General features: G+C 48.1%; 2 protein-coding genes and 1 pseudogene across 6 annotated transcripts in view; 1 reads left to right on the top strand and 2 right to left on the bottom strand.

Annotated features, from left to right (window-relative positions):
- Positions 1-13,950, bottom strand: part of Tuba1c (tubulin, alpha 1C) — a 441,616-nt gene that overhangs the window by 103,957 nt on the left and 323,709 nt on the right. The gene's annotated exons all lie outside the window — the stretch shown is intronic.
- Positions 2,046-5,027, top strand: Tuba1b (tubulin, alpha 1B). Its single transcript, NM_001044270.3, has 4 exons — positions 2,046-2,147; positions 3,214-3,436; positions 3,568-3,716; positions 3,882-5,027. The coding sequence occupies exons 1-4, from the start codon at positions 2,145-2,147 to the stop codon at positions 4,860-4,862; spliced, it is 1,356 nt and encodes a 451-aa protein (NP_001037735.1). The 5' UTR covers positions 2,046-2,144; the 3' UTR covers positions 4,863-5,027.
- Positions 10,805-12,026, bottom strand: Rpl13-ps3 (ribosomal protein L13, pseudogene 3; annotated as a pseudogene).

Here is a 13,950-nt window from a genome sequence, read left to right as displayed (position 1 = left end):
CCAGCAGGCACAACAACGACATAGTGAGACTCAGTTTCAAACAAAATCAAACAAGAAAGAAAGAAAGGAAGAAAGGAAGAAAGGAAGGAAGGAAGGAAGAAAGAAAGAAAGAAAGAAAGAAAGAAAGAAAGAAAGAGAAGAAACAAAGAAAATTAGTTCAACGTCATTCTTGGCTAAGTAAGTTTCAAAGCAAATTGGAACATTTGAGACAAAAGAAATATCAGTAACCACATCAAAAATTCCTTCAGCCAGGCAGAGTGGTGGGTCTCTGTAATCCTAGCATTTGGAGGGTAGAGACAGAGGATGAGGAAGAGTTCTAAGGCGACCTCTCCATGACTTGAGGTCACCTGGGTTATATGAAACACTGTCTCAAAACAAAACTGGAAACCTTTTTTTTTTTTTCTTTTCTTTTTTTCGGAGCTGGGGACCGAACCCAGGGCCTTGCGCTTGCTAGGTAAGAAGCCTTCTTTTGACAAGGAAATTAGATCATGTTTTCCGCAAATCTTTTACTTATTTTGGTGTGTGTGTGTTATGTGTGTGTGTGTGTGTGTGTGTATACATAGCACATAGGTGAGCATCATATGATTGAGTGATCAACTTTAGTTTTGTTTTAAATTTATCACACCTACCAATTTATATATGGGTGTATTTCTGTTTTCCCCCTTGTTTGCTTGTTTTTGTTACATGGTTTCACTGACCTGGAACTAATCCAGAACGGCTATTCTGGCTAGCCTCTGAGCCTGTGTCTCTGCAGCACTGGCAATACAAGCACCAGCCACCATGACTGTCCCCCCACGCCCTCTGGGCTCTGGGGAATCAAGCTCCGGTCCTAACTGAACCATTTCCTAGACCCCCAAATTACCCACAAAACTGCTGCTGAAGCTTCTAGACCCTCCTCTTCTAACAGGGGGCATCCTGCTCTCAACTCCTGTCTGCTCCTTCTCCTAATTAACTGGCTACAGCATTCCTTTACTGTGACTCCTGGAATTGTGTTTAGCTGCACTATGACAAGAATCCCAGGGCACCTGACTAAGAGGCGCCTGAGGATCTGAAAGGGGGAGTTCTCAGGCTGCACAGCTGCAAAGGATCTGTGCTCTGTGCCGCCTCTGCCGGGAGGACATTTTGAATAGTTTAGTAATTGCAATGTGAGGGCAATTTTAAAGCCACACGTTAGCGCCGATCACCTTATGAATAGTAGTTTATGGTCCTGAAATAAATTCGGGGGTAGTTTATAATCCGATATGCAACACAGCGCCAAGCAATCCTTTTAGGAAACTTACATAGCACAAGAAATCCCTAATATTCTTCTGTGAGACATTTTCCTTCTAGTTTCGCCTCACTTGTTCCATTTAGCTACTGCCTCAAATGTTTAGAAATCTTTTCAAAGAGTCCTTACTTAGGTTATTCCATCCAGTTGATAGCTTAAGGCTAAAGATGGGGCCTACTCTGCCCTTACTTCAATAAGCTCAATATTTCATGCTTAGCTACTACCACCCTTTCCTTGGGTGATTGAAAGTGCTTCCAGTACTTGATACCCTTAGTATCGAGGACGAGCAATGTATCAAGTATGGCGACTCGCCTTCAAAGGGGGCTTTCACCGCAGGTAAGTTCAAAATGCACAGGCGTTAAAGGAAGCAAGGAGCAAGATAAAACTCACTCATCCAGTGTGACCACATGAATAGAATCAACCGAGCTATCTGGACCACAAGCATTTTAGGATGCTTCTTCACCTTTAAAACTGCGGGCCGGCCAGGTTCCAGGGTTCGCCCACATAGTGTGAATCTCCCCTAGTTACCTCTGCCGCAGCTCCCGCTGCCGCCCCGCATTGCAGCGGCGCGCCCCTGGCTGCAGCAAGGCGCGCGCCCCGGCGGCGGCGGCCCCGCCCCGCGGGCCCACGCAGGGAGGGGGCTCGGAGCCGAGCCCGCCTCTGCGGCGGTCAGGCCGGGCGCCCAATGGACGCGGCTGGTCCGGGGAGGGACCGTGACCAGCGGTCGCGCCCGCCCCTCCTCAGCTGCTACTTAAGAGGCTCCGGCGCGGGCGCCTCCGCCTCATTGCGTTACTTACCTCGACTCTTAGTTGTCGGGAACGGTAACCGGGACCCGGTGTCTGCTTCTATCACCCTCGCCTTCTAACCCGTAGCTATCATGGTGAGTGGTTTGGTCTGGAGAGGGGAGATGGAGGGGAGGGAGGAGCTCGCCCGGGGCTATGATCGAGGGGTGCGCGTGCGGAAGAGCTTGGGCCCCATGATGCTGGGGACGTCCGTGGTTTGGGGCAGAAGGGAAGCACTCGGATCTCTCTGGAATCCGGTCTCCAATCATCACACCCTGCGCAAAACCTGCAGCGTGGCGCTTTCAGACTGCTGTCTTCCCGCGGGGGCCCTTCCCCCATCCCTGACTTGCTTGCTGCTTTTCGGGCGCGCGCGGCTTTTCCCCGCCCTCACTTCCTCTTTAGCGCGAAAAGGCGGGGGCGGGAAGGCGCCGGAGACAAAGGACGCATGCGCAACCGTTACATTCCCGCCTGAGAGCGGCGGGAAGAGCCTCCGCAGTGTGCGCGTGCGCGCTGAGGCACTGCGGGTTTAATTCGTTTGGGTGTGTCTCCAGTTGGATCCCTGTTTTAAGCTGAAGTTCAAACGTAGGATCTCTACCATCCTAAACCAGCTACTGCCGAGTTGCAATCTCAGCCACGACCTTTTTGCTTTTAATGAAAGCAATAAGGAATTTGGGCAATATTCCCTCAAATCTCCAGTCAGAAATTTGGGTGGGACCAGATGATGACATTGACGTGTTTTGAGGGAACAGAAATCGGATCGCAGCAGTTGATAATCCCCTGCTGAACCAAGACAGATGTGGAGGAGCTGAACTCTGTGCCTACAAATAGAGGAAGCTGAAAGCCAACAGCCTCCAGGCTGCTCAAGGCGCATGCTCTCAAAATTGCTCCTTTACCACCTGCGGCAGAGCCCAGCCCCTTGTCCCTGCAGCGAGGCACCTCCCTGCCCTGCTCCAGCTGAGTGCTTCCTGTGCCTAGAATTGTTCTGAAATCTGGACACCAGAGCAAAAGTAGAGCTGAGACGGTAGATGAACGGCCTTTGTATATTGGTATTCAGAAAGGGAAAGCCGTAACCACGCCTAAGTGGCCGAATTTGTCACATTGTGCCACTAAGAACTCAATTGCTTGCAACATTGCTAATATTCTTTTCTTCCTTCCCTTCCACAGCGTGAGTGCATCTCCATCCACGTCGGCCAGGCTGGTGTCCAGATCGGCAATGCCTGCTGGGAGCTCTACTGCCTGGAACATGGCATCCAGCCTGATGGCCAGATGCCAAGCGACAAGACCATTGGGGGAGGAGATGACTCCTTCAACACCTTCTTCAGTGAGACAGGAGCTGGCAAGCACGTGCCCCGGGCGGTGTTCGTAGACCTGGAACCCACAGTTATTGGTAAGTGGACTGGGGGCTTCCCTGGGGCAGTCCTTCTTGGTCACATACTCAGAATGTCTCTCCAGACCCGGAAGGGTGAGTGAGCTTGTGGGGTCCTTGGTGGTGATGGCTGACGTCTTCTCCTTTTTCAGATGAAGTTCGCACTGGCACCTACCGCCAGCTCTTCCACCCAGAGCAGCTCATCACAGGCAAGGAAGATGCTGCCAATAACTATGCCCGTGGCCACTACACCATTGGCAAGGAGATCATTGACCTTGTCTTGGACAGAATTCGCAAGCTGGTAAATACCCTATGTGGATGGGTTTAAAATGCAGTGGGAGGGTGTCTTGGTATCTGTCAAAATGTGTCAGGTCTTTCCTATCAGGTAGAGATGGCTCACAGTCTAAAGGAATTGAAATAGTGTATGCCCTGGTAATAAGACATTATATGTCCTTTTCTCCCACAGGCTGACCAGTGCACGGGTCTCCAGGGCTTCTTGGTTTTCCACAGCTTTGGTGGGGGAACTGGCTCTGGGTTCACCTCCCTGCTGATGGAGAGGCTCTCTGTCGACTACGGAAAGAAGTCCAAGCTGGAGTTCTCCATTTACCCAGCCCCCCAGGTTTCCACTGCTGTGGTTGAGCCCTACAATTCCATCCTCACCACCCACACCACCCTGGAGCACTCTGATTGTGCCTTCATGGTAGACAATGAGGCCATCTATGACATCTGTCGTAGAAACCTCGACATTGAGCGCCCAACCTACACTAACCTTAACCGCCTTATTAGCCAGATTGTGTCTTCCATCACTGCTTCCCTCAGATTTGATGGGGCCCTGAATGTTGATCTGACAGAATTCCAGACCAACCTGGTGCCCTACCCTCGCATCCACTTCCCTCTGGCCACTTATGCCCCTGTCATCTCTGCTGAGAAAGCCTACCATGAACAGCTTTCTGTAGCAGAGATCACCAATGCCTGCTTTGAGCCAGCCAACCAGATGGTGAAATGTGACCCTCGCCATGGTAAATACATGGCTTGCTGCCTGCTGTACCGTGGTGATGTGGTCCCCAAAGATGTCAATGCTGCCATTGCCACCATCAAGACCAAGCGCAGCATCCAGTTTGTGGACTGGTGCCCCACTGGCTTCAAGGTTGGCATTAATTACCAGCCTCCCACTGTGGTACCTGGTGGCGACCTGGCCAAGGTCCAGAGAGCTGTGTGTATGCTGAGCAACACCACAGCCATTGCTGAGGCTTGGGCTCGCCTGGATCACAAGTTTGATCTGATGTATGCCAAGCGTGCCTTTGTGCACTGGTATGTGGGTGAGGGCATGGAGGAGGGAGAGTTCTCTGAAGCCCGTGAGGACATGGCTGCCCTAGAGAAGGATTATGAGGAGGTTGGTGTGGATTCTGTGGAGGGTGAGGGTGAGGAAGAAGGAGAGGAATACTAGTTCATTCCTGCAGTCCCTGTATCATGTCAAACTCAACTCCAGCTCCAGCACTAGCTGCAGGCATCGATGCTTCTATGCTGTTTCCCTTCTGTGATCATGTCTTCTCCATGTGTACCTCTTAAGTTTCCCATGACGTCTCAAAGTAAAAGCTTTAAGAAAAGAATTCGTCTTTGTGTACTTTTTACTTAGGATAAACCTCTTGTATCCTAGATCAGCCTAGGCCTGCCCCTCCTGTTTTAATCCCTATGATAGTAATTAGAGGTAACTACCTGGGTGATTCGTGGCTTCTTGTGTGCTAGGGGAGCACTAGACTGAGAAAGTCTGTATGACATGTTAGCTTCTCTGACTGCACACTACCTAAAACATTTGCCATGTCAGATGGTCCTTGAGGCTGGTCTGTGATTTCCTTTAATATCTATGCTAAGTCCAGGCTTACATAGAGCTTGGGGAGGGTGTGAGGGCTGTGAACTGCAAACACTTTGAAGGTGATATAAAGGCCCCGATTCCAGGTTGAAGATTAGGGCTTACCAAACCCAGGAGGGAAGTTGTGTTTGACCCTCAGTGCTAAAGGAAAGTCTACAGGGGTGACCTTTAACTGGTCGTTTCCTACTAGGAACAAGCCAAAGAAAGAACATGGTCCATGTCTACTGGTAGGGACTGCATTCCAGGATGTGGGGACATAGGTAAAGGTTGGAAGGAATCCATGTACACCACTAGGCTTGAGGATATTTGGTACAAATTTCAAACAAGGCCTCAGGCATGCTAGACAAATGTTGCACTGCTGATCCACTGTTTGATCTCTCAGTATGTATCCCAGGGCTGCTTCTGCCTCCCACGTGTGGGATTAAAGCCCTGAAATAAAAGCTGGAGGATCAGGAATACAAGGCTGGCCCACCTGAGTCTTAATGACCCTGTCCCAAGGGGAGCAAATCAAAGCTACAAACTAGGTGTGGTGGCATCTGTGAGCTGGGGCTGGATATGCAGAGGAAGATACCTTTGTGCTTGCTAAGGAAGTCGAACCCAGTCAAGCCCCATATCCCAGTGAGAGGTCAATCTAAAAAACCACAGTAGAGACTAGTAGATGGCCTATCCAGTATAGATTTTTTTGCATAGGACCCAAGTTCGCCCACACTCACATCTCTTGGTTTACTATCTCCAGTTCCAGGGAGATCTGACCCCACTGCGTTCTGGTGCCTGTACCTTAGCCACATGTGTACATATAATAAGTCTAGAAAGGACCCAAAACAAGGTGGACAGCTCCTGAGAAAACATTGAGGATGACCTCTGACCTTCACACATGCTCACATTCTTATGAGTGCACACACCCACGCACACCTACAGAAAGGAACATCGTCACAAGGGAGATCGTGTCAGGTATGGTGGCACACGCTTTTAATATCAGTGTGCAGGAGGCAGAGAGACAGGTGAGTCTCAAGTCAAGGAAGGCCTCTCGTACACTAGGTTCTGGGACCACTAGGATCACACAGACCCTGTCTCAAAGCAACAACTGTGGGGATGCAGAAGTGCATTTGTAGCTTAGTTTAGTAGAATGCTGGCCCCGCATTCATGAAGCCCTGGGTTTGAACCCTAGCCCTGCATTCATCCTGGCATGACGGCTGAGGCCTATAATCTCAGTACTTGAGAGGTGGAGGCAGGAGGATCAGATCGAGGTTGCAGTGCCTGGTGAAGCCTGTGACCCAGTGAAGGCTGCAAAATTATTAAATCATGATCATTTCCCTCCTAAGCATGGTTGGTTATAGTTGCTGTTTTGGGGTTTTGTTTGTTTTGGGTTTTTGAGACAGGGTTTCTCTGTGTAGTCCTGGCTGTCCAGCTCTGTAGACCAGGCGAGCCTGGAACTCACAGAGAGAAAGAGAGATCCTCTGCCTCTGCTTCTGCCTCCTGCCTCTGCCTCTGGCTAAATGGTGGGCTAAAAAAGGCATCTGCCACTACACCCTGGCTTTGTTTTGTTTGCTTGTTTTTTAATTTATGGCACTCCTTCTGCCTCAGCTTCCCAAATACTAGGATCACAGGAAAGTACAAGGGTATGTGGCCATCCTAAAATCTTCATTGTTCATAGTCAATGTACATACATTTTTAAAAAATATTTATATATCATATACACTGTAGCTGCCTTCAGACACACCAGAAGAGGGCATCAGATCCCATTACAGATGGTTGTGAGCCACCATGTGGTTGCTAGGAATTGAACTCAGGACCTCTGGAAGAGCAGTCAGTGCTCTTAACTTCAGAGCCATCTCTCCAACCCATGTCTGTACATTTTAAAGGTTTATAAAACTCACACATTCGCCTCCCATTCTCTTTAAGCCCTTCTGGAGAAGAGGAGTCCCAAAGGGTTAAGGGTCAGAGAGAGAGTTGGCTCTTGTTCTGTTATGAGGCCCCCTTACCTCCCGGATCGGGTCGCTTCTTCTCTTGCACCGCAGATTTCCAGTAGCCTTGCTCATAGGTGTTAATAGGACCCTGTCAGGCCCTGTAAGCATGAAAGCAAGAGATGGGGCTGGAGAGATGGTTCAGTGGTTTCTTAACCACTGACTTAACCACACTGACTGCTCTTCCAGAGGTCCTGAGTTCAATTCCCAGTAACTACATGGTGGCTCACAACTATCTGTAATGAGATCTGATGCTGTCTTCTGGTGTGTCTGAAGACAGTGACAGTGTAGTCACATACATTAAATAAATAAATTAAAAGAAAAAAAGAAAGCAAGAGATGGTCCCCTTCTTCCACCATATCGATTCTGGGGTCAAACTTAGGTGGTCAAACTGGCATCTCATTAGCCTTAAGCATTTGCTAAAGACAAAAACAACAACAAACAACAAAAAGCTCACCATGCTAAAATGGGCTCAGGGCTTAGCGTTCATTCTTCACCTTCTGCCAGAAGTCATTGTTAAAATGGGAGGACTCCAGTTACTCATCTCACGGATGACAGATTTAATTGGCAAGCAGAGAAGCAGATGATCCATCAGCTTTGGGCCCTGCCTTATCTATTGCCTGTTAAAAGATTAGAGCGAATATGGATGGGTCTTTCAGACTTAAGGAGGATCCATGCTGTGGTCGAGGGTAGATAGTAAGAGTAAAAGATTGAATCAAGGAAGGCAGGAGGAACATTTTAGTCTGAGAAGGAAGAATGAGAAAAAAATATACCTCCCATTCCCAGAAAATGCCTAGCAAATTCCTTTATGCCCTGCAGATGGCACCACCGACAAGGAGTTCTGTCCAGGAGAGTCAAGCCAAGCCTTGTAAACTTCGTCTGCCCTTGCCATCACCTTGGAGGTAAGGCTCAAAAAATGCAACAAACAGGAAGTGACCCACAGGACATGCCTAGCATTCACCTGCTCGTCAAATTTTACTCTGACAGTTACTGGAGGAAGCTGTGCCTGGTGTTCCATTACTGTGAATCAGGCAGTCACAGGCAACCTCATACCCAAGAAGTTTCTTGACCTGAGACCCAACCCCTCCACTCCTACTCCAGGACAATAGTTAAAAAAAAAAAAAAAACAAAAAAACAAACAAAAGAAATCATGGTTTTGGGTCAACATGAACTAAGGAAGCCAATGTCATAGCTACATTAAATTAAATTAAATTAAATACTGATACAAAGAAATAATCACTGATGGTCATCTCCAGACTGCTACTGTTGACATTATGTTGCTAAAACTAGCTTCTTCCCTTCTGCCACTCCCAACAGACAGCTTTCTGGATGCTACTGTGTTCAAATGTTCAGAGTGAGAGTTTAAATGAGGAAGGCAGAGTTGCTGGGCAATGGTGGTGCATGCCTTTTATCTCGGGATCTATGAGTCAGAGGCAGGTGGATGGATCTCTGTGAATTCGAGCCAGCTTGATCTATGTGTTCCAGAACACCCAGAACCACAGAGTGAAACCTTATCTTTTTAACTGAAAACAAAACAAAACCAAAAAACAAAAGGAAGAAAGTCATATTTATCATTTTGTGTCTGTGTCTGTGTGTGCGCGCCTGGGCGTGCATGTTCCCAGAGTCTTGTGCATGCAGGGCAATCATTCCGACAGACCTTCTTTGTCTTTTTATTGGCACTGAGGATGCAACTCAGGGCCTCGTGCCTACCAAACAGGCACTCTTGCACCGAACCAAAGGGGTGGGTGAGTGCTGTGCTCATGATCCTAAGTCTTTAGTCAGCTGAGGCAGGAGAAATGGTTTGAGAAGACTGGGGCAGTGCAAAGCATGAACGGACCTTTGTTCATTACTCACTGGTACTTTTTTCCCCCATTTTTCGAGACAAGGTTTCTCCTCATAGCTCTGGCTATCCTGGAACTCACTCTGTAGACCAGGCTGTCCTTGAACTCAGATCCGCCTGCCTCTGCCTCCCTAGTGCTATGATTAAAGGCATATACTGGGTCACCTGGCCTGCATTTTACTATTGATTGATTGATTTAGAGAAGTTTTCTCTGTGCAGCCCTGGCTGTCCTGGAAGTTGGTCTGTAGACCAAGTTGGCCTCGAACTCATAAAGATCTGCCTGCCTCTGCCTCCTGAGTATGAATGCTGGATTAAAGGTGTGTGCCACCACTGCCTAGCTCTGCATTCTTCTTCTTCTCCTCCTCCTCCTCCTCCTCCTCCTCCTCCTCCTCCTCCTCCTCCTCCTTCTTCTTCTTCTTCTTCTTCTTCTTCTTCTTCTTCTTCTTTTAAAGATTTATTCATTTATTATATATAAGTACACTGTAGCTGTCTTCAGATACACCAGAAGAGGGAATGGGATCTCTTTACAGATGGTTGTGAGTCACCATGTGGTTGCTGGGAATTGAACTCAGGACCTCTGGAAGAGTAGTCGGGTGCTCTTAACCGCTGAGCCATCTCTCCAGCCCCTCCTCCTCCTCCTCTTCCTCCTCTTCTTCCTCCTCTCCCTCCTCCTCCTCCTCCACCACCACCACCACTATCATCATCATCATCATCATCATCATCATCAAATTTTACTTTTGACCCACAAGTTTGAAGTCAGACTAGTCAACATGTTTAGGCCAGCTAGAGTTACACAGTAAGATTCATTCTCAAAACAGACCAAAAGACAGACAAAGTGTGCAAGTCCTAAGGAAGGCCAGACCAGAAGAGGGTGATGAATTCTTGTAGGACTACAGTTACAGGGAGTTAGTCGTGAGCTGCCATGTAGGTGCTCAGAACTTAACCCAGGTTCTCTGTGCAGCCCTGGCTGTCCTGGAAGTTGGTCTGTAATTGGTCTTTATGGCCTCGAACTCATAAAGATCTGCCAGCCTCTGCCTCAGAGTAAGTGCTCTGAGCTGCTGAGCAGTCTCTGTAGTCCTAGATATTTTGCCTTTTAAAGTTCACTTCAGGCCAGATGTAGAGCTGTGTTTCCATAATCCCAGCACTGGGAGGCTAGCTGAGTTACACAGTGAGACCTTGTCTCAGAATAAATGAGATTCAAATCAGTTCTCCACATCTCTGTGTAGTAGATGTTAAGTTTATACTCAGATTCCTCTACGGAATCAGAGTGCCTGTACGGATCTGAGGCAGGAGGACCTCTGTGAGTTTGAAGATGATAGCCTAGATCACATAGTTCATTTCTAACCAGCCTGGGCTACGGAGTAGAGCCCTGACTTAATACAAAAAAGTGGCGTCTGTGCCTAGCAAGCTCAAGGCCCTGGGTTCGGTCCCCAGCTCCGAAAAAAAGAAAAAAGAAAAAAAAAAGTGGCGTCTGGAGAGCTGGACCATAGATCAATGGTAGAGTGTTTACCTAGCATGTACTAAGCCTGGATTTGATCTCCAGCACAGGCTAAAAAAAGGGGGGGTGGGGCTGGAGAGATGGCTCAGTGGTTAAGGGCACTGACTGCTCTTCCAGAGGTCCTGAGTTCAATTCCCAGCAACCACATGGTGGCTCACAACCATCTGTAATGAGATTTGATGCCCTCTTCTGGTGTCTGAAGACAGCTACGGTGTACTTATATAGAATAAAATCTTTATTAAAAACATCTGACTGTAAGATGAGATACAGTGAGTTATCTCGGGACAGCAGACTGGTAGACTCAGAGTCCAAGTGTTTTGATTATTAGTAATGCTAGCTTGTTTTCTTTTTTTTCTTTTCTTTTTTTTTTTGCTTTATGGAAAATTTATTACAACTCTCCAGCCGCGCATTACTTCTTCTCAACATCTTGCTCTGCGGCTTCTTTCGCCCTCTTTGCTCGGATGCCGAAGAGCCGGGCATTGGCTCGGGCCATGCGAAGGCTGGCGAAAGCCTTAAAGTTCTTCTCCTCTTCCGTGATGGCTCTGGCCTTCTCCTTTTTGTACACATTCCGGATGGGCATCACAGGTCCTGTTAGCTGCGTGGCCAATTTAAGTTCTTCAGCAGAACTGTCTCCCTTCTTCGGAGCAGAAGGCTTCCTGGGGAGAAGTATGAGCTTGGAGCGGTACTCCTTCAGGCACTGCACGTTGGCCTGCAGTGACTCAGTGGATTTGTTTCGCCTCCTTGGGTCCACAGAGATGCCGATGGTGCGTGCCATTTTCTTGTGGATACCAGCCACCCTGAGTTCCTCCAGGCTGAAGCCCCTGCCAGCCCGGACCTTGGTGTGGTATCTAACTGTAGGGCACCTCACGATGGGCCTGATGGGACCAGACGCGGGGCGAGGGGCGATGCGGCGCGCTTTTCGCCTACCTGGCCTTGCATCTGCGGATCTTGCGTGCCGGCTGGTTGAACCACGTGTCCACTCGCTGCTGCCAGTCCTTGTGGAAGTGGGGCTTCAGGATCATGCCATTCCGGCTGGGCGCCATGGCTGCCTCCTGTACAGGAGAATGGCTGAGCGGAAGGGACCGGGCACCGCAAAGCACCCTGGGGTTGTAGGGAGCGCTAGCTTGTTTTTTTACTACGTTTGCAAATGTTTGTCCTCAGGTTAAAAGCTGAGAAAATCACTCTGTTCAAGACAAACATGATTCTTTCTCTAGAGAAGTCTACATGGGAAGGCAGCCAACAAATCAATGTAAACAAGTTAAATCTAATTACGGCAACCTCTGATAACACGAAGAAACAGGTTGCTTGGGCTGGTGAAATGGCTTTGGCCTGTAAAGGCGCCAAATCTGAAGACTTGAGTGTGAGCCCCAAGACCCCCGTGATAGGAGGAGGGAGCCCATTGCTGGAAGTTGTTCTCTGAGCTCCATACTTTACAGCACCGTGAATGTACCTGGATACACGTAGAGGAGCAATTTAAAAATAATAAAGTCGGTTGTTTTAGATAAGGTGGTGAGGGAGACTACTCTGAGCTGTAGTTTAAACCAGGAGATAAATTGGGGGGGGGGGGAAGATCACAAGTTTCAAGGCCATCCTGGGCTATGGGAGCCAGCCAGAAGTGAGTGGGAGTTATCTTAGATAAAGGAAATAAATCCAGAGTCCTGAGGTCAGAAAGGGTGGGGCAGGGCCCGCCAGGGACAGATAGAAGGCCGGAATGAGAACAGCACCAGGTTACAGTAGAGGGGGCCTAGATCTCAGATACAAAATACACAGAGAATTTGGCATGGTGGAAACCTAAGTGAGGTGGATTGTGCATCAGGGCACACATCCCAGCCCATCCAGAGGGCCGTGGATCTGCAGTCCCTGTTCTGGTGGGGTATTGTTTGTTTTTTGTTTTTCTTTTTAAAAACAGAGGGTTTTCTCTCTGTAGCACTGGCTATCCTGGAACTTGCTCTGTAGACCAGGGTAGCCTCCAACTCAGATCTCTGTGTAGGTCAGAAGTAGTGTTTGCCATACTACATACAAGGTCCTTTGTTCAATCCCCAGCCCCTCCCCCCCCCTCTCATGCACAAGCACGAGGGGGAGGGGAGGAAGTGGTGTGACATCAAACCCCATGGTTGAGATTTGTTTAAAAAAGATTGATACAAATCAAACCAAAGCCACTCTATTGTTCGACCTGTGAGGGCATGAATCTCCCTTACCCCAATCAACTTGCAATACTTTACTAATTTATTTTAAATTTTTTTTTTTTTTTTTTTTTGGTTCTTTTTTTCGGAGCTGGGGACTGAACCCAGGGCCTTGCGCTTCCTAGGTAAGCGCTCTACCACTGAGCTAAATCCCCAGCCCCTATTTTTAAAATTTTTTATTTTTTTAAATCGTGAGAGTATAAGTGTGTGTGTGTGTGTGTGTGTGTGTGTGTGTGCATGTGTATGGACACAGATTCTCCCTAGAGCTGAAGTTACAGGTAGCTATGAACCGTGCAGCATGGGTGATAAGAATCTAGCTCAGGTCCTTTGCAAAAGCAGTGCATGCTCTTAAGCTCTGAGCCGCCTCTCTTTAAAATTAATTAACTAATTAATCAATTAACTGAGACAGCGTCTATGGCCCTGGATGTCCTATGTAGACCAGGCTGGCCTCACACTCACAGAGATTTGATTGCCTTGTCTCAAGAGTGCTGGGATTAAAGGCATGTGCCATCACACCTGACCTACTTTTATTTTTAAAAATTACTTTATTTTTAATATTTTTTCGTTTTTTTTTTTTTTTTTTTTTTTTTTTTCGGAGCTGGGGACTGAACCCAGGGCCTTGCGCTTCCTAGGCAAGCGCTCTACCACTGAGCTAAATCCCCAACCCCCTATTTTTAATATTTTAAATTATGTATACGAATGTCTCAGTTACTGTTCTATTGCTGTGACAAAAAAAAAAAAAAACTGTGACCAAGGCAACTTATAAAAGAAAGCTTTAGTTTGGGGCTCACAGCTCCAGAGGGCGAGAGTCCACGAGCACCATGGTGGGGGGCACAGCAGCAGGCGGGCGTGGCTCTGGAGCAGTAGCTGAGAGCTCACATCTGATCCACAAGCTGGAGCCAGAAACATAGCTGGCTTGGGCTTCTGAAACCTCCAAGCTTACCACAGTGACATGCTTCCCCCAACAAGGCCACACCTCCTAGTCCTTCCCAATCAGTTCCACTGTGTAACACAAAATATCAAAATAGCCCCCCCCAAAAAAAAATCACAAGAATAATCCCTAGCCCAGTCCAACCTCACAAGTCTCCACAGTGGGTGACAGTTTCAACATAGTTTAAAAGACTAAAGTCTGGGGGTTGGGGATTTAGCTCAGTGGTAGGGCGCTTGCCTAGCAAGCGCA

The sequence above is a fragment of the Rattus norvegicus genome, chromosome 7, assembly GCF_036323735.1.
Source record: "Rattus norvegicus strain BN/NHsdMcwi chromosome 7, GRCr8, whole genome shotgun sequence".
Taxonomy (NCBI): domain Eukaryota; kingdom Metazoa; phylum Chordata; class Mammalia; order Rodentia; family Muridae; genus Rattus; species Rattus norvegicus.
The sequence above is the reverse complement of the archived record's forward strand: the minus strand, read 5'-3'. Positions and strand labels throughout refer to the sequence as shown.

Excerpts from the sequence above, each read along its gene's own strand:
- Tuba1b (NM_001044270.3), top strand. Across the intron at positions 3,437-3,567 it reads CCTGGAACCCACAGTTATTG|ATGAAGTTCGCACTGGCACC; the intron begins GTAAGTGGACTG and ends CTCCTTTTTCAG. Across the intron at positions 3,717-3,881 it reads TGGACAGAATTCGCAAGCTG|GCTGACCAGTGCACGGGTCT; the intron begins GTAAATACCCTA and ends TTTCTCCCACAG.